General features: G+C 44.4%; 1 protein-coding gene across 3 annotated transcripts in view; it reads right to left on the reverse strand.

The window, feature by feature from the left end:
* Window positions 1-1,007: 1,007 nt before the first annotated feature.
* LOC147641990 (uncharacterized) overlaps window positions 1,008-23,887 on the reverse strand; it is a 48,203-nt gene continuing 25,323 nt past the window's right edge. For 2 of the 3 annotated variants that reach the window (XM_086801735.1, XM_086801744.1), the window contains 9 exons: window positions 6,373-6,509; window positions 6,075-6,169; window positions 5,570-5,769; window positions 2,589-3,623; window positions 2,327-2,487; window positions 2,157-2,233; window positions 1,912-2,059; window positions 1,664-1,816; window positions 1,008-1,489 (listed from right to left, as the gene is read on the reverse strand). In XM_086801735.1, the coding sequence (XP_086657861.1) occupies window positions 1,217-1,489; window positions 1,664-1,816; window positions 1,912-2,059; window positions 2,157-2,233; window positions 2,327-2,487; window positions 2,589-3,623; window positions 5,570-5,769; window positions 6,075-6,169; window positions 6,373-6,509 (2,279 nt within the window). In that variant the 3' untranslated portion in view covers window positions 1,008-1,216. The remainder of the gene's footprint in view (window positions 1,490-1,663; window positions 1,817-1,911; window positions 2,060-2,156; window positions 2,234-2,326; window positions 2,488-2,588; window positions 3,624-5,569; window positions 5,770-6,074; window positions 6,170-6,372; window positions 6,510-23,887) is intronic. The other variant, XM_086801753.1, reaches the window with a different exon arrangement.

Genomic DNA, 23,887 nt, shown 5'->3' on the forward strand with positions numbered 1-23,887 from the left:
CATGGTCAAAAGTTTTATTTTGATTTATCAAATGTCAAAGGGAGTAGGCCAAAATTGGGGATTTTTTCAAAAACGTAAAGTAGACAGTGAGGGCAGTTTGAGTTTTTTCAATTTTTTCTAAAAAAGGATACTTTGTTTTTCTCTTCCCTTTTTCTGTCTGTCTTCTCCTGCTCGGTTGCCCCACTTAAGCTCTATGCGCTCCAGGACAGACCTTGTGGCTGCTACTCCGATGCACTTGAGGGAGTCTCTGTGCGACATCCGGTGCATTGCAAACGACGATAAGAAGAAGCGGCTGCTGCTGGCTATAGTGGCAACAGCTGCAAGCGGCTATAGTGGCAACAACTCGATGAAGATGACCTACCAGTACGAGGTGCTGTGTCTTCTCTCCGTTCCACACCTCGCCTGCTTTGCCAGCCACTTTTTTGCTTGTCGTCTGGCCTTTTGCCGTACTCCCAAGGCGGCCAGCTCCTCCACAAACCACCCACAAGAAGCCACACAGACGCCAAAGCCTTTGCGACACTAAGGGATTTGTGGCTGCAGGCTTGGCCGTCGGCTTTCACCTCAACAATGGCCTCCTCCAGTTACACTGGCAACCTCCACATCTTCAACCACAATCGGGATAGCTTTTGGCTACAACCTACAGAGGACTAACTTTGACTTTGGGCTATGGATTTGAACAAAGGTGGAGTTGGTGAAGGGAAGATGTGGGTTAGGGAGGAGATAGAACTCCTCTCCATCCTCCGCGATCGCCAAATTCTCTACATATCTGTAGATGAACTAATAAAACTAATCAAACCTTCTCTAACCAACAGAAGAATTACTAATAAGATGCTAATCAAGGCTTCATACAAGCTTAATGTCCAAATATGAGAGACACTAATAAGATCCTAATCAACTGTATACACACAAGCTTAATGTCCAAATATGAGAGACTAATCAAGATTAAGAAATGCTTAACAAGATGCTAATGCTAAGCTCACACAAGAGAGAACACTACATGAAGCAACTGAGCCAAAACCAAGTGTTCTTCCATTCGTAAGGAAAATATTTATACCAAAAAAAAAAAGATAGGGCTAGGGTTTTCCCACTCAACCCTAACCCTAACAACCATGAGCCCTCATTTGTCCGCCCAAATGATTCAAAAGAGACCCAACAAATATCTAAATGAGACCCATTTAAGCCATCTACAGCACCCGTAGGAAAATAAAAACCGAGTTTATTGCCTTCTCACAGTTTCCAGCATATTTTCATAAGACAGCTTCGGCCTCCTACTTCTGAATTGCAATTTTCGAACTTGGGAGAGGACACCCTGAATCAATAAAGTCCCCTGGTAGAAATCAAACACTTTCTCCTGTCCCACACCACCAACAGGAGACACATTTTTGACGGACTTTGTTGGGGCCTCATCCAATTCCTTGAAGAGTCCACCCTCTATTGTTGGGACCACATCCAATTCCTTGAAGAGTCCACCCTCTAAATAATGCAATACCTGCTTCAAATAATAGAAAAGGCACACAATCACAACACTGAAAGGAACCAAACTGATCATGCTTTTAAATAAAATCTAGCTCATGCAGCTATCCAATCACTTGATGAAGCTCAACCACACTTAAGTCTTTCGAATTTGAATCTTGAATCACATAATATTCTAGCTAGTACATACTTTGCTCATCCTTGGCCGCAGCAAGGGATCTGTCTTCGTGCAATGGTAGGCAGTAAGCATCATATAACGCATCTCGCCCACACTATATGAATCCTCTAAGCAAGGATCTACTAGGTTGAGAAGCATGGCATCATTGAGCAGCATCGACCACACCTGATGCAGCAGAGCGCATCAGAATACATCAGTTTTTTTCATCAAATCTTGATCCACATTAAAAAGGTATGTAAACAATCATTATGACTACCAACCCAATGAGAAAGGCTTTGCTGCTGAGCCAACTGCAAGATGTTGACAGCTTTACGCCCTGTAATGAGCTCCAACAACAGAACACCAAAGGCGTAAACATCTACTTTGCATGAGACTTCTGTGTCCTCGGCATACTCAGGAGCCAAATACCTAACACATGGTTCCCAAACATCAAGCTCCACTATTATGTCCAATAGTGCATGTATGCAGACATGCATAGTTGTCAGTTTTTGAAGGAAACAAATACCCAGTTTGGTCAATCGTACGAGTCTCCATAGCACCCTTGACTTCCGTGTGCGACTTTGCAAGCACAAAGTTCCCTACCTGCATAAGATTTTCGAGGTCAAAAATATGTTGATTACTACTACAACTTCCTCATGAATTTGACTGCTATGGTCTCCCAAAGGTTGCACATACCATCGGTTCGAATTCATGGGTTAAAAAAATGTTCTTTGGGTGCAAATTCTGAAGAACAATACAGCCTACACGGCACTCGTCGTGCAGGTACCGTAATGCCCTTGCTGTTCCCAATGCAATCTTCTGCCTTGCAGTCCATTCAAGGACTTTTGGGCTGTTTGCTGCTAGTTAATGATACAAAGAGTTATACTATCAGTTCATAAAAAAGTTAAAACACACATTGAAGCTAAAAGCACAAGAATTTGATTTTTTTTTAGCTCACATGAGAGGTGCCAATCAAGGGATTTGTTACAAATGTGTTCATAGACCAGCATTTGATGGTTATTGTCATCACAGAACCCAAGAAGCATAACTAGGTTGCGGTGTTGTGCATGGCTTAAGGCCTCCACTTCCAAGACAAAATCCTGTACACTGAAACAGTTCCGTTGCTTCACAGCAATTGCTTGGCCATTAATGAAGCCTTTGTAAAACGCACCCCCCAGGATACTGTCTTGAGAGAACTTGTCGGTTGCATCCTCAAGCTCTGCATAGCTAAACCGTCTCGGTAGTTTACCAAGAATAGGAGTCTTTTGCTTACAAACTGAGCAAAGAAGAGATCTTTCCTGTGAAGACAGGCTTGCAGCAAAGCAACAATTAAGAGAAGTTGGATTTTGCATGGACTGAAATCTCCAATTTATCACATCTGATGGTTGCTGATGATAAACTTTCTGTGAGTCTGTCTGTTGCAGAGTCTCAGCCAAGAGGGGTGGCATGCCTTGGCCACATTGCATTTCATCCACCATCATAACCACCTTGTGTTTGCTTGACGACCAAGTTGTTTGACTTATATTGTCCAGAGAAGCATAGGAGTTCTTCACAGGATTTTCTTTCTTTTCATACTGATTACTAAGCTCTTCTGGGCTCCAGGGCAGCACACCAAGTGCATTGGGTCTTTGCCCCTCACACTGTACAGAAGCAGGAGCCTTCATGTCTCCAACGTGATGCATGTAATGACTCAGAAAGAGTGAATGGCTCGTAGAACTTGTTGTGCAAGAGTTGATAACTGCTTGGGCATTAGGAGCAGAAAAAGGACTGCTCGACGTAGCAGCAATAACCGGTAGAGAGAAGGTTTGTTGACCAAAAAGTGCGGCTTTTTTGTTAAAAACATTAGTTCTAATGGTACTGTCAGAAGGGCCACTCAAGGATGACAATTCAGAACATGAGCTGGGCCTTGTTGAGAAGGAATCGGGGGGAGAGAGAACATCCGTACAAGTAACCGACTGCTGATGCTCAATCAGTCCATTACCAGAGTTTGAAACTGCAGATGCATCCACAACTTCAAACATTTGGCAAAGTTTTTAAACTTTTTAACAATAGATGACAAATTGACTGAAAGAAGCTTTTTTTTTTGCATAGCAAGAACACAGAAAACCTAAGATTTAACAAGATTCTTCCTTACCTGAAACATTGTCCACTCTGCAAACTTTTAAATGAAGTCAGCCTAATATCCTCACAGAGCCATCAGGCAACACAAGCACTTTTAGTGAAATTGATTGGAGTTCACACGCCAAGGTGTGCTTTCCACGCAAGATACGATGAGCTACCTTGGTTTATACAGGAATGCAAAATTCCAGTTACTGGTTTACAAAAATTAGAAAAGGCAAAACTCAGGTGTCACTTCGCGCAAGATTTCTGTACTACTACACGAGGGCCACATGATCAAGGCAAGGGCAATGAAGATCAAAGATGGAATAAGGGATCCGTGTAATTCTTACTTTCCGCATGCAGTTTTGTAAAGTGAACAGCCCAAAAGACAACAGAAAGAGGACAATGGTGATCCTGGAAGGTGCTCACTTTGGAGATATCCCGATTCCCTAGAGAGACAGAGGACTCGTTCTCAGTTGGATATCCCTAGAAAAACACAGGACTGGTTCTCAGTTCAAGGGTTTATTGATGCCAGGTCTTTGGATGATTGAAGATCTGACTTTGGGCATTCATATTTTAGCTTGCAGCATGCCACTACCTCTTCCAAGCTTGATTGGTTTTATGTTTCTCAATAGGAATAAAGGTCACCGTTCTTTATTCTTGACCACTTTCAAATCACTTTCCTGTTTGTATGTCTTTGGAGCTCCCTACGCTCCCTACTTGGTGGGCTGTGATGCCACTTGTTTTCCCAAATGTAAGTTGATTTGTCAATAACAGCTGCTTCATGCGTCCTAATACCCACACTGGATGGTGGCCTAGGAGGCCAAGGCCAGATGGAGTAGAGACAGCTCAAATAGATTTCACACAACCAAATAGACCACATTCTAGAGTAGGCTGTTATCTCCATAAAGTTCCACACATGGGATTGATTTCAGACACCCTATCCAAAGGTTATGGGGTCTGAACGGGCATGCAAATGGTTTCAGATGGGCTCAAAAGTTGTGGCTCAACCATAGAACTCTCGTGTCCAGCATTATTGGGTGATGGACAGGGAACGGTCATATCAAGCTAGTTTGCATCTACCCTACGGTGACTTCAAAGAGCTTCCCAGATCAAATGCGGTTCACAAAGGCTATTTACATAGTAACACTTCAACCCATCCTCTCATCACTTATCTGCCTTACTGTTTATTGCACCCTAGCTTCTATTAGCATACAATCTCATGTCTCAATAGTTCAGATCAACCATTGCAGCTCCTTTCACAAAAGCACATGTGAAGGTGAGGCTTAGTCACATTTGTGGTGTGGTACTGTTCTCCATCTTTGTTATTGTGCAATTTGAGTTCATCTTTGTGCTATGAAAGATCCTGCTTCTTGTAAGTGTTGCATGGATACATTACATGTATCCTCTTACAATTTCCACTCCTCAGTATACATGGAAATACAGAACTACGACATCTAGAGGGCTTATCTATGACCTTGCTTTCAACAACGCCAAGCTTTCTCCTTGATCAGGCCTTCAATTGACTGTGAAAAGTCTCTTACAAAGTCGCTAGGCATGGCAACGGGCACATGACACGATATTACACATAATATATGGCACATCATACATGACACTATATACGAGACAACCTGCAAGACGCACACACTCTCGTGCAAAATAAGTTCTTTGATGGTGTACTTTGAAATCTTTCAGTAATCTCAAGCATGATATCCACACACACACACATGTACCCCCGCACATAAACACGTTGCCTTTACAAAACATGCTTATGAGATTAGGTATTCAAGATTAATACCATGTTATCGGATAGGACTGGTGAAGTCATGGCTTCCATACCTAATGTTGCCTTGGTTTTTGAACCTGACGTAGCCCTACCTTCTAGACCTTCACCCAACTCTGGTAGACCAGCTGTGTCCAGATGCTGATTACCTTCATGAATCATCTCTGCTTCAGAATCATTTTTCATTTGATACACTTTGCAAGAGGCTTTGTCTTGGAAAAGCTTTTTGTATTTTCCTTTCTTCAGCTTGAAATTCCTGCAGTAAGAAAGGTGAAGCTTTAAAACAAGGTTTTGGTTCAAGGTATGCAGCAAAGAGAACATACATAATTCAACATACGTGGGAGATGCAAGAAGGGACAAAAGAGGCAGCCCCTAGAGATGGCAGCAGTTCATGCATTCGTGCATCCATAGCAATTTAGTCAATTCAAAAAGATGTGGCATGAAAATATTGCCTCATTTAAATAATGAGTTGATATACTTAGTTTTGCACAAAAAGGGAGGAGAGGGGTGTGGGTGTGGGTGTGGGTGTGGGTGTGGGTAAGGAGAAAGATTGGAAGTAACCTGTCAACTATAAGTAGGGTGGCCTGTAAAGCACTTGCCTCATCTATGACAATTGACTTCATGTTTCCCACTGTGACTCGTACCTCAAGCATGACCTGGAAAAAAGGAATACAGATCACAGTGCAGTATTCATATAAAAAATACTTTTGAAGGAAACAAACAAAACCCTGCAGAGTTTTTTAAAATGACTTTGAGCCATCTCGCAGCTAGCGGAGCCTTCTACGCATCATGTGCTTCTAATAGCTGCTTCTGTCAATCAATAAAAGGGACATAGTAACAGTAAAGATAGTATGAATACCCCTTTCATGTAACAGCTTGACAACTTAAAGGTGTTAATCTTCATCTCAAAATCAGACGTCTTCCTCATGATTTCATCAAGCATCCTTCTCTGATTGGGCTCAATGAAAGCAGTTAAGTCCAGCTTTCCAAACCCCACTGAATCACGAAAAACATGTAGTAAGGCGTTGCTGGTGGAAGAACCTTTCAACAGCAATATTTCATACTCTAAAAGACTATGAAGCATCAGTTAAATGCATATAACATTGGAAAGTTCAGGTTATTTCCCAATCTTAACAAAAACCAAAGTGCGATCTTGCCTTCATGAGAGTCTTCTCACAAAGCTTCTAATCATCAACCCCATCATACATAGCATAGACTATGTACCATGACATCCCCACTCATGCTATTGGCACCCGAGAGTAGGTGCAGGTTCATGTATAAAGATATGTCACCTTGGTAGAAAAATTCATAAAACGAACCATCGAACTAGTATCTATATCACTTCTTCAAAGGTGAAGGGAAATTTTAGCCATGAAGGTTAGCACTAAAGAAAACAAACACACACAGTAGCTGATTCAGCAAATTCCCACACTTTGGATAGAAGAATTAATATAATCCAACTGGCCGCAACTTGGACGAAGACTTCAAAGAAATTTGCATGTCTGCAAATACAATGGAAAGATGAAGCAATGCAAAGCTCAGGTAATTCCCAAAGCTCGGGCAATACAGGTGGTAAGTATTAATCTAAACCTTTGTTCTTTATTGTAAAGGTTTTATAACCTTTGCTTTTCACATTCATTTAAGTCGGGCACCGACCACTGGCCAGTGCCCAGGGCCCAAGAGAACCAAGTATGGGCAACCTAGCATGTGGGCATCCTTTTGCCCAAGTGACAAGCATTAATGTTCGTGGGCACTAAAGGGAGGTGCCCAGTGGTACCTGCACCTGTTCTTATTGAATAAGTACCTACTGTTGCATATGCTGTACTTGCAGTATACCTGCTGTAGCCACCTGCACCATCTGTGTACCCTTCTGCAGAATTCAATTGCTCAATAACGTCTGCACCTACTGAGTGCTTCTGTTTCAGCAACCATACTGACTACAGTACCTGTTGTACTTGCCGTACCGATTGTCCTGACTTAGCATCTTGCTGCACTCGACAGTACCTATAATACCTCCTATACCGACTGCACCTGTGTACTTGTTGTACCCGACTACACCTACTGTACTTGACCTGTACCTGCTGTGTACTGGCTGTACCAGACCTGTACCTACAGTGTACTTGCTCTGTACGTGCTGAGTCAGCGACTGTACTTGTACTACTATCTGCACCAGCTGTACCTACTGCATCTACATCTACCTGTTTTGAGTACCAGCAATGACAACCATATATCTATTGAGTACCCTTTCTTTACCGAGTGCATGTTCATGTACTTGGACCTGTATGAGTACCTGTTTGTGTACTCATACCCCGAAGACTTGCACTACAATCTCTATGAGTTGAGTGAGCCACGATCTAGTACGAGAGCGCCTCTTCGTGCATGTACCCGGAACGACAGTTACGCGTTCACTTTGCTCCAGGTATATGAGGCTCGTGATCAAGTCACTTTGACTCATTCGATGAGTCTTGGCATCAACAGTCTACTCTGACACACTTTTGTTTGGGTAACTTGTCTTCATATTTGCATTGCATTGCATTGGATTATCTGGCTGGCAAGCCCTTGGAACTTCGTACAGATTAAATACTCCAATAATTTACTTCAGTATTGGGGGGGGGTATCAAATCCCCACGGATCTTCCCTCGTGATCGATCTTGGTTCGAAACTTGAATCCTGCAAACAAACGAACAAACAACAAAGGGGGTGCAGGCCTGACTCACCTCCCAACCATGACAGCCGTGGGCGAGCCCACAGTCTTGGCTGTCCCCACCGAGCCACGAGCTGAGCTAACTAGGTTGACGTACCGACCAATCCCCTCCTCGTGACGTCCCATACCGCCACGAAGCTGCCCTCGCGGACCTCGAGATTGCTGCCGGCCTCGGCTGCATAAAGCAGGTGCACGTCTGCACTAGATCCAGGCTCCAAGACCATAGAGCTCTCACAAACTCGCGAGACTCTCTATAATACAATAACTAACCTTGGCCACCCTTTTATAGACTCTTGGCCGGTCATCGGGCGTCCACACTTGGCCGCCCGCCCGTCCATACTTGGGTGCCCGCCCGTTAGTATATCCCTAACTCAGCTCGTCAATCAGCTTGCCTAGTTCCAAGCTTCCCCAAGCCTCGAAACTAGTCTTGCATGCGTATAGCACACGGTAGATACCCACTGTGCACATGACATACTCCCCTTCCTCTAAGAGCTCACTCCTGAGCTCACTAAAAAGCCAGGGTAATCTCGCTGAAGAGAAGTCAATGTCTCCCATGTAGCGTCCTCCTCAACACGATCCTTCCACTTGATCTTGTATTCCGTGATAAGCGTATGACGCAATCTTCGTTCACGAAAGCCAAGAATCTTTTCAGGTTCGTGCGGAACAAATGTCATGTCCTGGACATCTATAATTTCTTGAGGAGTAACTAACTGATCTGCTCCACCCAGTACTTCCTTAAGTCTACTGACATGAAATACAGGATGAACTTTCACATGAGAAGGCAAATCCAATTCATATGCAACTGAACCAATCCGTCGTGTAACACGAAATGGTCCACAGTATCTAGGGGATAATTTCGGAGATCTACCTGTCCGTAAAGTCTCGGAATCTTTCGGAACTCGCAAATACACCATCGTTCCTTCAGAGAACTCTCTAGGTGAACGATGTCTATTAGAATAAAACCTGTCTCGGTCTTGAGCACTTCTAATAGATTCCTTCGCAACTTGTAACATTTCCTGCATATCTTGCAAAAATTTACGTGCTGCATCATGCTGAAGTCCTAAGAATCCTACTGCAACAGGTGATCTTGGTTGAAAACCGTACATAAGCATGAAAGGACTAAACCCTGTACTCGTATGCTTAGTACTGTTATATGCAAATTCTAACATAGGAAGATAATCCTCGCATGAACTTTGTCTTTTGGATACATATGCTCGAAGCATATCCTCCAAAATCTGATTCACTCTTTCAGTCTGGCCATCAGATTGAGGATGATCTGAGGAACTCAAATTCAAAGTTGTTTCCAACTTCTCGAAAACAAGTTTCCAAAAGTCACTCGTAAACTTAGAGTCCCCATCACTGACTATGTCCTGCGGTACCCGTACAGTCTAAACAATTGCTCGATAAACTGCCGAGCTAATTGCGTAGCTGTAATAGTCTTCCGGGTCGGTAAAAATCTAGCCATCTTTGTCAAGCGATCTACCACAACCCAAATAGAATCGTGGCCTTGATGTGTTCTTGGCAATCCGGTAATAAAATCCATGGAAATACTTTCCCACTTATTACCTGGGATTTGCAAAGGATGCAACAACCCAGCCTGTCTAAAGCGTTCAGCTTTATTCGCCTGACAAATCTGACACTTGAGAACATAATCTTCTACATACCCTTTCATCTTCGGCCAATAAAAAGTGTGTTTCACTAATGATAGTGTCCTGTGTACCCCAGGGTGTCCAGCAGAAGGTGCGTCGTGACACTCCTTCAGAATCTTGGACCTAATGTCCGGGATCTGTGGTACACAAATTTTGTCATTACGGAATAGTAAACCATTCCGAATCATCCACTGACCTCCTGCAGCCTGAATGGTAGACTGCGCAGTCACCGAGTCTTGGTCAATCAATGAGCTCCCGTCCTGGATCTTCTGCCAAAATGGACCAAAATAACTATCAGTCCTGCAAAGCCCTCTCAATGACTCAAATAAGTCAATAGAAATCTCGATGAACGACAAAGAATTCACCTCTCTAATCCGACTAAGCGCATCTGCAATATTATTCATGGACCCTTTCCGATAACGGATCTCAAAATCAAAATCTTGCATTAACTCTGCCCAACGAGCTTTCCTGCCTCTCAAATCATCCGCATCACACACATACTTGATTGACTGATGATCAGTCAATACCACAAACTTGGAGCCATATAAATAATGTCTCCAAACCTTGAGAGCATGAATCACAGCATAAAGCTCCTTCTCAAGGATTGGCCAACGAGATTGAGTGTCATCTAGCTTTTTACTTTCAAAAGCAACCGGTCTACCATCTTGAAATAAAGCAACCCCGATAGCATAGTCACTGGCATCAGTTTCAAGAACATAAGGCCGACTAGGATCAGGTAATGCTAAGATAGGTGCTTCCTTGACTTTATCTTTCAAAAGTCTGAAGGCCATATCCAAATCGTTATTCCAAGTGATAGGCTGATTGGACTTACGTCCACGACCTTTCAATAAGTCGGTCATCGGTAGTGTGAGCTGAGAGTACTCCCGTACAGATTTCCGAAGAAAAACTACAAAACCGAGAAAAGAACGAAGTTGTTTCACTGTTCGCGGTATAGGCCAGTCCAAAACCTTCTGAACTCGGTCATAGTCATTGCTCAATCCATCTCTAGTGATCTTGTGTCCCAAGTAAATGATGTCGGTCATAAAGAACTCACATTTACTCAACTTAGCATATAGTCGATTCTGTCTTAAAATAGATAAGACAATCGTGAGGTGTCTGACATGATCCTCAAGAGTACGGCTATATATCAAAATATCATCCAGGAACACCACCACAAATTTTCCCAAATGTTCACGAAAAAGATCGTTCATCATTTGTTGGAAAGTGGCTGGAGCATTGGTTAACCCAAAAGGTAATACGAGAAACTCGTAATGGCCATACCTAGTCCGAAAGGCGGTTCTTTCGACATGCCTTTCATGAATACGTATCTGGTGGTAGCCAGTACGCAAATCTATCTTCGTGAAATATTTCGCTCCTGCTAACCGGTCAATTAGGTCATCTGATCTAGGGAGAGGATAACGGTTCTTAATTGTCAGCTTGTTCAATCTTTTGTAATCTATACACATTCTCCAAAGTATTGTCCTTCTTTCTCCTAAGCAACACAGGTGCACCCCAAGGTGATTTACTTGGACGGATCTGACCCATCCTCAGATAATCTTCGAGTTGTTTAGCCAACTCATCTTCCTCAGCTTGGCTCATCCTATAAGGTGGAATACTCACAGGATGAGCACCAGGGATCAAGTCAATACGATGATCTACTACCCGTTCAGGTGGTAAACCCGATGGCAGTTCCTTAGGAAATACATCTTGAAAGGAATCAAGTATCTTCTGTAATTCTTTGCTTTCAAACACACTTAATTCATTCACATCCATGGAAGGGATGAGAAAAGAAGAAAGTGAAATCAAGACACAATGGAAAGCGGTGTACAAAGAAGAATTCATTATATTTCCAAAATCAATTGTATTTACAAGAGGTCCCTGAGAGGGATGAATACAATCACCTAAAATACTATACTTGGTGTCCCTATGCTGAAAAGAAAAAATATGACTAGACCAATCTATCTGGACATCAAGAGTCTTAAACCACTCAATCCCTAATAACAAGTCTACATTTTCCAGATGCATAACATAGCATTCCAGAGTATCTTTGTAGTCCTGAATTTGGATTGGAAGCATCTCGACCTTGCGATCCCAAACTTGTCTGCCCGCAGGTAGACGTACCTCATAGGTATGGTCGCTGAGTGTCGTATCAAGACTCAATTTCTGCACAAGTTTGTAGTTAACAAAGTTATGCGAACTGCCAGGGTCTAACAGAATGTGAATTTTATGGCCATTCACTTCTCCATAAACTCGGAGAAGATCATGTATGCCAAATACCTTAGAATTGAACAGACAATCAGAACAAGTACTAGGGCGAGAAAGTACAGTAATTGACATACCTGTCAAAGACAACTGGTTAGCTGCCTTTGGCTTGGGTCCTGCGTTTGACTTGGTACCCTTTTTCTCTGGGCACTCGTTACGCATGTGTCCTTGTTCTTCGCAGATAAAACAACGTCCTTCCTTCTTGAGCTTTAAAGCCCTAAGGAGTCGTTTCTTCTTCGCTGGTGTCGAACTTGTATTCTTCGAAGGTTGGTCCGAAGACTTGCCTTCATTCGTGTTAGCCATAGGTGCGGAGAACTTTCGTTTATGCTTGTTCCCCTGCTCGGTAACGGGTTTTGACTTGGAAGAGACCATCGTATCATCATAGATACGAGCTAAATGAATGGCCTCGTCCAAAGTTTTACATTTGTTATTTTTAACCTGTAATCGGTACGAGTCAGGTAAACCAGCTACGAAAAACCCCAAAAGAGTAGTGGGATCCATCTTTGTAGCTTTCATCTGCAAGTCACGAAATTTCTGGAGGTAGACCTCATAAGTGAGGTGCTGCGAGGTCATGGTCAAAGCTGAAAACCGGGCAACAACATCGTAGTCATCCTCTTTCTTGAGGAATTCTTTCTTGAAAATATCTTCAAATTGTGCCCAAGTCGTTGGCTTTGGATTCAGTTCCTTCCACCAAAGCAAAGCTTTGCCGGACAGGAAACCTGCTGCTAACTGTATCCTTTTTCCATCATCATATGGATGAAACTGAAAGTGAACTTGCCATTTATGTAGCCACGTGTCCACGATCTCCTTGGTTCTCTGCTTTTGCTCGCCCCCGAACGGTTCCGGAGTAATATTGGGGCCTAAAGCTGAAGCCAAGGTATCCATTCCCGAAAAAGTAGAGAGGGTAGTGGTCAATAGAGCGATGGAGTTCTGCAAAGCCTGCATCTGGGCTGCGATTTGTGCCTGACGTTCCGTCGAAGAAGCTTCAAGAGCTACTTTGAACTCTTGGAAATCTGATTTTGACACAAACTCGTCAAAAAGATCGGCATCGGTTCCTTCCGTAGCCGGCAAGCCTTCGCGTTCCACTAGGGGCTCCAACTCTGATTCTTGGGTCGACATCGTGAAGAGGGTACGCGGAGAGAAAATTCGAGCTTTGCACAATGAAAGTGCACGGAAACTTGAGAGCTTGAGAACTCGAGAACTTGAGAACTCGAGAAGTCGAGAGATGTGTGGCAAGAAGCCCACGTGAGGGGGTTAATAAAGGTTTCGCAAAAGCCAAAAAAAATCTCGAAAAGCTATGCTTAGCTTTTGCTTTAGCTTTTGTGTTTTTTGTTTTTTTTTTCTTGAATAAATATATATATATATATATTTTAATATATATATATATGGATATATATATTCACTGTTCTTTTAAAAAAAAACACCTTTGGAAACCTTAGAAACCCTTGAACCCTTGGAGGATACTTTACTCCAAAAAAAAACGAAAGCTAAAAAAAAAACGTAGCTTTTCTTGTTTTTTTTTTCTCCCCCTGGATTAGCGCCGTCGACGAGTTGCTGCAGACGTCATCTTGCGCCAACCTGCGCCTGCCACACGAATGTCCGGGCGCCCGCCTGCTGTATGTGACCTGGGCGCCGGCTGTGCGTGGCCTGGCCTGGCCTGGCCTGGCTGGTGCGCTAAGCTGCGTAGGCCTGGCTGGGGCGCCTGCGTAGGCCTGGGCGCTACCCGCCTGGCCTGTGCGCCGGCCTAGCCTGGGCACCAGCCCGCCTGACCTAGGCGTTGCCTGGTAGACATGGCCGCCTGGGTAGACATGGCCGCCTGGCCACGTGGCTGGCTGCCCACGCACACTGAGCCGCCTGCCAATTGTATCGCCTGCACAGACTCGACCAAACGCACACCCGCCAGCAGTTCTACGCTCGCTCTCTCTCATGCGCCAAAAAGCAACGAAAACAATAAACGTGCTTTTTTTCTTTTTTCTTTTTTTTTTGGTTTTCTCTCCCTGCAAGTTATGCGAATGCACACAAGACCTCTTCTTTGCAAAAGCAATCAACCCTATCAAAACTACCATCTCCCATCAACATGGGGTTCTTTGATGAAGAAAAAACACATACAAAATCTGAAAACTGCAGTATGCACAGAAAAAACAGCAAGTTTTTTAACACATACCGTTCTTCGACCTCTTCTTCTCTACCTACCGACTTGCTCGTTCACGAGGTATGCTCTGATACCACTATCAAATCCCCACGGATCTTCCCTCGTGATCGATCTTGGTTCGAAACTCGAATCCTGCAAACAAACGAACAAACAACAAAGGGGGTGCAGGCCTGACTCACCTCCCAACCATGACAGCCGTGGGCGAGCCCACAGTCTTGGCTGTCCCCACCGAGCCACGAGCTGAGCTAACTAGGTTGACGTACCGACCAATCCCCTCCTCGTGACGTCCCATACCGCCACAAAGCTGCCCTCGCGCGCCTCAAGATTGCTGCCGGCCTCGGCTGCATAAAGCAGGTGCACGTCTGCACTAGATCCAGGCTCCAAGACCATAGAGCTCTCACAAACTCGCGAGACTCTCTATAATACAATAACTAACCTTGGCCACCCTTTTATAGACTCTTGGCCGGTCATCGGGCGTCCACACTTGGCCGCCCGCCCGTCCATACTTGGGTGCCCGCCCGTTAGTATATCCCTAACTCAGCTCGTCAATCAGCCTGCCTAGTTCCAAGCTTCCCCAAGCCTCGAAACTAGTCTTGCATGCGTATAGCACACGGTAGATACCCACTGTGCACATGACGGGGGGGGGGGGGGGGGGGGGGGGGGGGGCGGGGACGTTCACAGCCCCAGTGGTGGTGTACAGTGCAGTGCTTGTGTCTTTTGCAGATTATCTTGTGGAGTGATGTATCATTCAGTAGTTTTGTGCAATGTGGCTTTTACATTTTAAGTGTTGACATGCGTATTGTTCACGAGACGGTGCCCAAGGACGTTCACACCTAGCTGATGTTGTTACATCATGCATAGCATGTCACCAATTTATTTCTCCCGTGACAAAATCTTATCAAAATTTATTAGATTAATTATTTTTCCTTAAAAATATGTTGTTCTACGTAGTTGCTTGGACATTGAATTTGTATAAATGACCTGTTTTAGTGCATGGCCATTGCTTGGATTGTGCATGGACTTCGAGGACACCTGAAGGGCCCAGTTATTTTAGGGAAGCCCAATATTTGCATATGAATGCTTGCTTAATTGCTCACATTCTTGGCGGTTGCCTTTGTATGTACAAAAGAACAAGTGGGAAAGGAATTACTATTGATATCAACCTTAGCTTTGAGTAAGGCACAAAGACTAAAAGCATGGAAAGCAGATCAATGAAAAGCAATGGAAGAAAAGCATGGGAAAAGTGATAACCACCCCTACATAAAAAGAGGAGACTCGGATTTTGGCACCTCTTGATTCTATATCATCATGTGAGCTTCAAGCTTATGGATCCTTATAGGAGGAGGAGGAGAAGAAGAAGAAGAAGAAGATATATTAACATCTTGCAGAACACCCAACGGGTCTATGATTTTATTGCTTTCTGGGTCTTTGATCTTATTCGCAGGAACGTTCCTTTGGCTTGGAGAGCCATTGTATTTCAAGATGGCTTGGAGAGCCCATGTATTCCTTCGGAGAGCCCTTGTATTTCAAGATGGCTTTGTTCCTTAGGAATACAAGATACCCTGAGGGGTGGGACTAGCCCCTTTCTTCTGGTCCTAGTGTGTTTGAGCTTTATTTTTGCAACGCACTACCTGCTAGGGCATCCCACTCACGTCATCAGCATTGAATAAATGGTCCCAATGTAAATAAATGGTGCCGCGACTTGAATTATATTTGAACTTACCATCAATAGAAACAATCAGCTCCATCATGTAAAGGTTGAGAATCTGAACTTTGAAATCATCTAACATGAGAAGCACTCACGTAACTGCCGCTCTCCGGTCAAGACCAAACACTTCAGGTGGTTTTGGACCACCTAGGCAAGAAAGGTTGTAGAGCTGGAAAGGGAGGCTCTAGAACTTGTCTTTCCAAACATCCACCTCCTTCTGTATTTGTCGTTTTACTCCTCTAGTGCTTCCACATCAACACTGTTGTTGGCTCCCAAAAGGTTGGCTTGACACTTTTCTCTTGATTGTCCCCCTGTTTCTTGAGTGCCTTGTGATAGCACACCCCACTATCCTTTGCCTCCGTCCGGATTCTTGTCATCCTTGCTGTATATAATCAAGCAAGTGTGAATCCCTTGTGGGTGTTCCTACATGGCCAAAGCAAGGTCATGCTAACTGTGAAGTCTACAAGGCTAGTTGCCTATGAAGAATTTAGATTTATTGCCTAGGAAGACTTTGGACAAGGGCATGGATGTGTGTCATGTGTAAGTATACGTAGTACCGTGTGACTAGTGTTGTCACAGGCACACGAGTACTCCAGGGATCCACGGCTCGGTGGAGCATGACTTTCAATCATAACCTTGAGGCGCAATTGCCTGGTAACACACACTCTACCATGCATCAACAAAAACCCATCTCTGAGAGTATAATGCTCACGCCGCTGACCCTCAGACATATGATCATACAACCTTTCAAAGTCCTCATCATGGGCGTACTGCTCTTTCATTTCATCAAGCTCATGATGATAAGCAAGTGAAACTGCTGAGACCTGTGGCTTGCGTGACAAAGCATCTGCCACAACATTCTTTTTGCCTTCCACATGCACAATCTTGAAGTGGAACATAGACAAAAAATTTGCCCATCGCATATGCTTCTCTGAAAGCTTACTTTGCGTGAGGAAATAACGCAAGGTCTGATGATCTGTCTGCACAGTGAAATCAGCCCCAAGCAAATAGTGTTTCCATGTAGAAAGAGCATGAATTACAGCCAACATCTCTTTCTCATAAACCTGTAAATGCTTCTCGGCATCCTGCAATATTCGACTCTCATAGGCTATCACATGTCCTTCCTGCATGAGAACTGCCCCAATGCTGTTTCCACATGCATCACATTGGACAACAAAAGCCTTTCGGAGGTCCGATAATACCAATATTGGATCCGAAGTAAGTTTTTCTTTAAGCTTTTTGAAGGCTGTAATTTCCTGATCAGCCCATCTAAACGGAGTTGCCTTCTTTGTTAAGGCATGAAGGGGCAAAGCAATTTCAACAAAATACCATATGTACCGCCTGTAATAGGAACACAATCCCAAAAAGCTGCGTAAATCATGCACGGTCCTCAAATCTGGCCAATTAAGAATTGCTTCCACCTTCGATGGATCCATACGGACTCCATGCTTTGACACAATATGCCCCAAGAAGTGTATCTCTTGCAAGAAGAACTCACTCTTCTTGCCATTAATAACCAACCTATGGTTTCGGAGTTCTGCAAACACAATGGCCTTCTATGCTCCTCCTCAGTTTGTGAATGCACAATCATATCATCAAAGAATGTGCCCACAAACGCTCTATGAGACCGGAAAATCATGTCCATCATTTTGTTAAATGTGGCAGGTGCATTTGTCAAACCAAAGGGCATAACCAAGAACTCATATAACCCAAACATGGTTCGAAATGCTGTCTTATGCACATCCTCAGGTCTAATACGTATCTGATGATACCCGCTTTTCAAGTCAATCCGACTAAAGACTATGGAGCCCTGTAAGCGGTCCAAAATGTCATCGATCCTCGGAATGGGGAATCGATTCTTGATGGTATTCTTGTTCAGCGCCCTGTAATCAATACACATGCGCCAAGAACCATCCTTCTTTTGCACTAAGAGTACAGGTGAGCAAAAGGGTGATGAGCTAGGCTGTATCAACCCTTTATTCAACAGCTCCTGTACTTGACTCATAATTTCTTCTTGTTGGGCTGCACTAACACGGTATGGCGGTCTATTTGGTGGAGTACTACCCGGAATTAGATCAATGGCATGATCTTCTGGCCTCTCCAGAGGAAGTTCTCCTGGCAATGACTCAGAAAAACAATCTTGGAACCCACATAAGAAATCAGTCCTGTGCTTATCTAACATAGACAAATTAGACTTAGACTCATCATCTTTTGCATCCTTTACATAAATCAAGTACGCGGAAAGATGCTTTTTCATTACTGATGAAATTGCCGAAGCTGATACAATAGGAACAGATTCCCCTTTTAGCTTTACATCCAAAAAATGTTCTTTCCCTCTATGAGTCAAAGTGATCTTCCTATTGTATGTATCCACCACCGCATGTACTTTGTGGCACCATGGCATTCCCAACAAAACATCACATCCATCAAGTGGCATGATGAAAAACTCCTCGCTGTCTACATAACCCTGCAAATGAAGCCTTACATCCAAAAAATGTTCTTCTCCTCGCTGTCTACATAACCCTGCAAATGAAGCCTGAGCTTCCCAATAATAGGAGTGAGGGGTTCTTCATACCCAGGACAAGCCATGTTAGCCTCATATAAAGGCCCCATCTCAGCTTTGTTACTCGAGTCTTTATGCAATAGTCACGCACTTCCTTGGGCAGCCCACAACAATACTTCTCCACCTGCTCAGACAAAGGCACTGCACGGTAAGAAGTAACTGGGAGTAAAGCTTCCCAAAACTTCTTATTATAATCCTCCAGATTTTCACACTTTGATGCATCCAACTTGTGCCATGATGTCATTACATCCACCTCAAAAGTAGATGTGAGCCATACGGAAGAGAACACCTGTTTAAACTGTACCCAAGTAGATGGTGCTATGCCCTGCAGAAGAAGAGTGGACCACCACTGCAATGCATTACCTTTAAGAAAAGTCGCAGCTTTTCTCACTTTAGAGGACTTCGTGTAATTACCCCCAGAAAAAGCAGCATCAAACTGCTGTAAAAAGGTAAGTGCTTTTAACTTATCTTTGGCCCCACTGAATGTATCAAATTTCACAGCAGCTCCACCTTCCTTATAATCCTTCGCCTTACCCATAGGCGTTAGATTATCGTAAGGAAGTGGCTTCACAAGATTGCTACCCCCAGCATTCATGCCCATCATAGGGTCAACATTACCAATTCCCACCCCTGGCATGCCATACATTCCAGCCATGTTTCCAAACATACCATTATGCATACCGGGCTGCATGCCCCCATACATATTTCCTTGCATTTCAGGTTGCATGCCCCCAAACATGTTTCCTTGCATTCCGGACTGCATACCACCATACATATTCCCTTGCATACCACGCTGAAAATTTGCTCCAAAAGTCCCTGGCATACCCATGCGTCCCTGAGGATAACCCCCAGTCATGGATTGGAACACAAAGCCACCACCAAAATAACCTGGATGCATAGACTGCTGAGGAATAGGTGGCTGTCCGAAAAAGGAACTCTGTGAGTTAGCACCAAAAGTAGGTCTAAAAGATGGATCCTGTGGGAAGGCACCACTATGACCCTGAGGTAGGTTCTTAGAACGCACCTTCTTCTTCTTCTTTTCAGGCTCAGAACGGGATCTCATAAATTCAGTAAACTTCTCACTTTGTGTGAGCTGCATAAACACGTCCATTACACCGGCCAAACGATTTTTAAACTCAACATCATCTTCCTCTTTACTAGGCATATGTTCTGGCTGTGTTACATCCTCATCTTGTGCATCATCTGCAGCCTGTTCTCTTGCAAGAATATCCTCAGTTTCATTTCTCTCAGGAGAGGTCTCTTGCTCTTCCTCTTCATTATAAAAATATTCGTCTTCTGTGTCAGACATGTTGCTGAATTTTTCAGCAAAGCTCGAGTCAACCACAAGCTCACCCCCTTGAGAAAGTTGATGATGGGTCCCGACAACGGAACCTTGAAACCGGCCTCTGGTAGAAACCAAAGTGCGGTAGACTAGCAGTCACCCTTCCACTTGTAGTCCAAATAAGAAACAAAATTAACTGGAGCTAGAGTGCCCCAAAACTGAAATGAAATGTTGGAGCCGACTCTTGTTATGGCTCATTCAGGTTCAGCAAAGCATGGGTCTGGAGCATTGCCTGATGCTCAAGAGGGGGGTAGCACCTCCACTCCCTTGATACAGACAGGCTCAGATGACATCTAGAGGTCGCTTGGTGCAGTTTTTGTCTCACCCGAAGGTACTGATGGCTGACAGTACATCTGTTTATGGAACTTCTATGATATATGTGTACTAGTCACATTGGATGTTGTGGATGTGTATGGTTCACAGTGGTATACAACTTGGACTGCTACTACACCATTGGTTTGCAGTGAATGTTGTTACATGTGCATGGCTTAGAGAGATTGGAACGCTGATCTTGCCATATTGTATATTTCACTTTGGATATTTTGCTATATCACCAGATTGCAATCGAGGACGCTTGCCATTTTTCAAGAGGGGGGTATGTCATGACCCTGTGAAAATGGAACAGCACAAGTGTGGGCATGGTGGTTGCTGAGCAAAATAAATATTAAATGATTCATATTTGGGGTGCCCGGACAAATGGTATGATGTGTGGACATCCTCAAGTGTGAAGGGGGACCAAGGACATTAATATTGGTAATGTTTGAACCTTGGGGTGGCCCCTAGGCCTAAGTGGCCCCTTACTTTAATGTTTGAACCTTGGGGTGGCCTAGGATATTTTTGGAGAGAGGGGCAACTCCACTTTTGGAGTTACATGCCTCTCTCTCATCTCTCTCTCTCTTGCTTTTTGGGAGGCGTGCAAGAAAACCTGCGTGGAGGAGAAGAGAGCCTGGTCGACTACTGCATAGAGGGGTGGTTGCTGTTTTTGCTGTGTGTTTGAAGAGCAGGCCGTACAACGCTGTGGAGGCTACCCGTACAGAGCTGTACGACAGCAGGTACAGTGGTATGGCTGCTGCAGGTTTAGGCGGCACTGACAGGAACTGAAGGCAAGTACAGTCGACAGTTGCAGGTACAGTCCACGTGCTGCTGTACGACTGCAGGTCGTACGGATTAGTACAGGCGGCGCTGGCAGGTACAGACAACAGGCGGCTGTTGTGCAGGCGAGTACTCTACGGTACAGACTGGCGCACAGAAGGGTACCGTACGGGCTGAACAGTTCAGGTGCTGCAAGATGCTTGACACATGCTGTTACAGTTGCTGTACGACAGCTGAAACAGGTAGCAATTGCATGCACAGAACTGTACGGATAAGTACAACAGAGTACTGCAGTGCTGTACGGACTGGTACAGTGGAGTACAGCTGACCTGTACGGACAGGTACAGGCAGGTACAATTCTGTTCAGTCCTGAACAGTAGTAGGCGACATATCTCCAGCTGCTGCAGGCAGTGCGTTGTCACAGCTTTGTTGGTGCATCAGTCAAGTGGTTGCAAGGAGGAAAGTACAGACAGTCTTTGTCAAGTATAGACTGGTATGATCAGTCCCACGGGTGCAGAACCACGCATTGAATTGGTAAGCTCTGAACTTGTTCATCTTTCTTTCTTTCCACTGGCTTATGTCTGCTGCAGAGTTGTGTTATCTGGCCCCTTGTGAGAGGAGGGGTATGGCAGTTTGAAAGAGTGGAAACAGAGATTGGACAGCGGATGTATATGTGAACTAAGTTGTGAAACCATGTACATGGGATATGCCAGATGTGTGCTCAAGGCTGCCCTGCTGAATTGTCTTGGTTGATCAGAGGGAAGCACAGTGTGTTGCTTTTGTGGGACACAGATCTGTGTGTGAATCCTCTATGCTAAGAGGTCTTGAGGGCTGCCAGATTGGACATACAGGTTTATTCTCTTGGCTGGTTTTGTTGTACTCAACTTTACATCTCATTGAATTTGAATAAAGAAATACCGAAAGGGGCGCCAAGCTCTGGGGCCAACAAGTGTCGATTTCATTTCAGTTTTGGGGCACTCTAGCTCCAGTTAATTTTGTTTCTTATTTGGACTACAAGTGGAAGGGTGACTGCTAGTCTACCGCACTTTGGTTTCTACCAGAGGCCGGTTTCACCAGCCAGTAGTCCGTAGCAGCATCAACCACCATCATTCGCAGTCAACTATACTTCAGTAAGTATGATGGTAAGTGTGATCATTCATCTATTAATCAATTTATTCATCAGTTTAATGCTCATTTTCCATTAGCTAGGATCACATACCCTCAAGACAAAGTCCACTTAGCGGCTCCCCATCTCACTGGTGAGGCAGTCACTTGGTGGCAGCATTGGTCTAGTATTCATACAGACCAGGCCACAGGTGTCATAGCCTTTGACTGGGACATCTTTGTCCATGACCTGAAGAACAAATTTCTCCCGCCCCAGTACATGACCGGTCTGAAAGACGAGTTCTATGGACTCAGACAGAACGGATCCCCAATGCTTCAGTTTTCCAGTAAGGTTATTACTTTAGCACAGCAGTTAGGGTTATCTCAGCAGGCTAAGATGGAGCAATTCATTCGTGGATTGGACTCTAAGATTCGGTTCACAGTTCGTAACTTTGAACCAAGTACATATAACCGGGCTCTAACTCTCGCTCAGAATGAAGAAATGAAGCTTAACGGGGGCAAGCCCAAGCAGTCATCTCAGTCCAATACCAAACCCCAGCAGCAACAATCAGCTGCACAGACAGGGAAAGGTAACGCGTCTTCTAAAGATGCTAAGAAGGACGACAGTAATAGCTCCAGTTCAGGGGTAAGAAAGATAAAGAACCTAAGAAACCCCTGATGAAAAGGCTAAAGCAGGCATTTACAGGAGGTTATCTTCCTCCAGAGGAGCAACGGAAGTACCAATCAAAAAATAGATGTTTTTTCTGTCATATTATAGGGCATGGTAAGAAGGATTGCCACAAATGGCAAGCGGCGCAAGCCGCCAAAGCTCCTGCCACAGTTGCCACAGCCTCCCCCGCTCCTCCAGCCCCGCCTACTACCTCAAATGCAGTTCAACTTTTACCTTCTATGCATCCTATGCCATCCGTGGTATTTGATGCTAAGCAGGAGGGTGAGAGCGATGCTGCTCAGAAGAGCCTCATCCGAGCTTATGGCTCTGCCCAGGGCCGACAATTTGTAGTCCTTTTTGATATGGGTAGTTCTGAAGACGCCATCTCTCCCCAGTTGGCTAATAAATTGAACTGCACATTAGTCCCATATCATCTGGATGTGGACGGGTTTACACCTGGTCTTCGCACCCACATTTCTCAGAAGGCACAGCAATTTGCCTTTGAAGTTCAGAAGGCCTCATTTCAACGAGATTTCATCGTCTCACCTCTGTTGGGGTGTGACATGATCTTAGGAATTCAGTGGTTTCGTCAGTATGAGCCTATTCCTGATTGGAGGCAGGACACTTTTACTATTTGTAAAGGTTCTCCTGAGCATGTCATGATTCGTGGGGATAGAATCATTCTTGGCATTCCATTGATTTCGCATCTCCAGGCCAGACGAGCTATCCACAAGGGAGCAGAAGGAGCACTCCTTTATGTTCGCGCTCAAAAAATCCCTCCCTCATTATTAGCATCCGTTACATCTTCAGTCCCTCAGTTAGCAGACCTCCTATCCAAACACCAGGACATTATGCTTAGGGATGATCTCCCGCCCAGTCTCCCACCCTCTCGCCCTGAGGACCATCACATTGATTTGGTCCCTGGATCAGATCCTCCTAGCAGGTTTCCCTATCGTCTTTCCAAGACTTTAGGGGACGAGTTAGAAAAGCAGTTATCTAAGCTTCTCCGAGCCGGATTCATTCGGCCTTCTTCCTCCCCATTTGGTGCACCTATCCTATTTGTCCAAAAGAAGGACAAGTCTTCACGCCTTTGTGTAGACTACAGGGCATTAAACAAACTCACTATCA

The sequence above is a fragment of the Cibotium barometz genome, chromosome 1 (genome assembly GCF_041138505.1).
Source record: "Cibotium barometz isolate CiBa-2024 chromosome 1, ASM4113850v1, whole genome shotgun sequence".
Classification (NCBI taxonomy): Eukaryota; Viridiplantae; Streptophyta; class Polypodiopsida; order Cyatheales; family Cibotiaceae; genus Cibotium; species Cibotium barometz.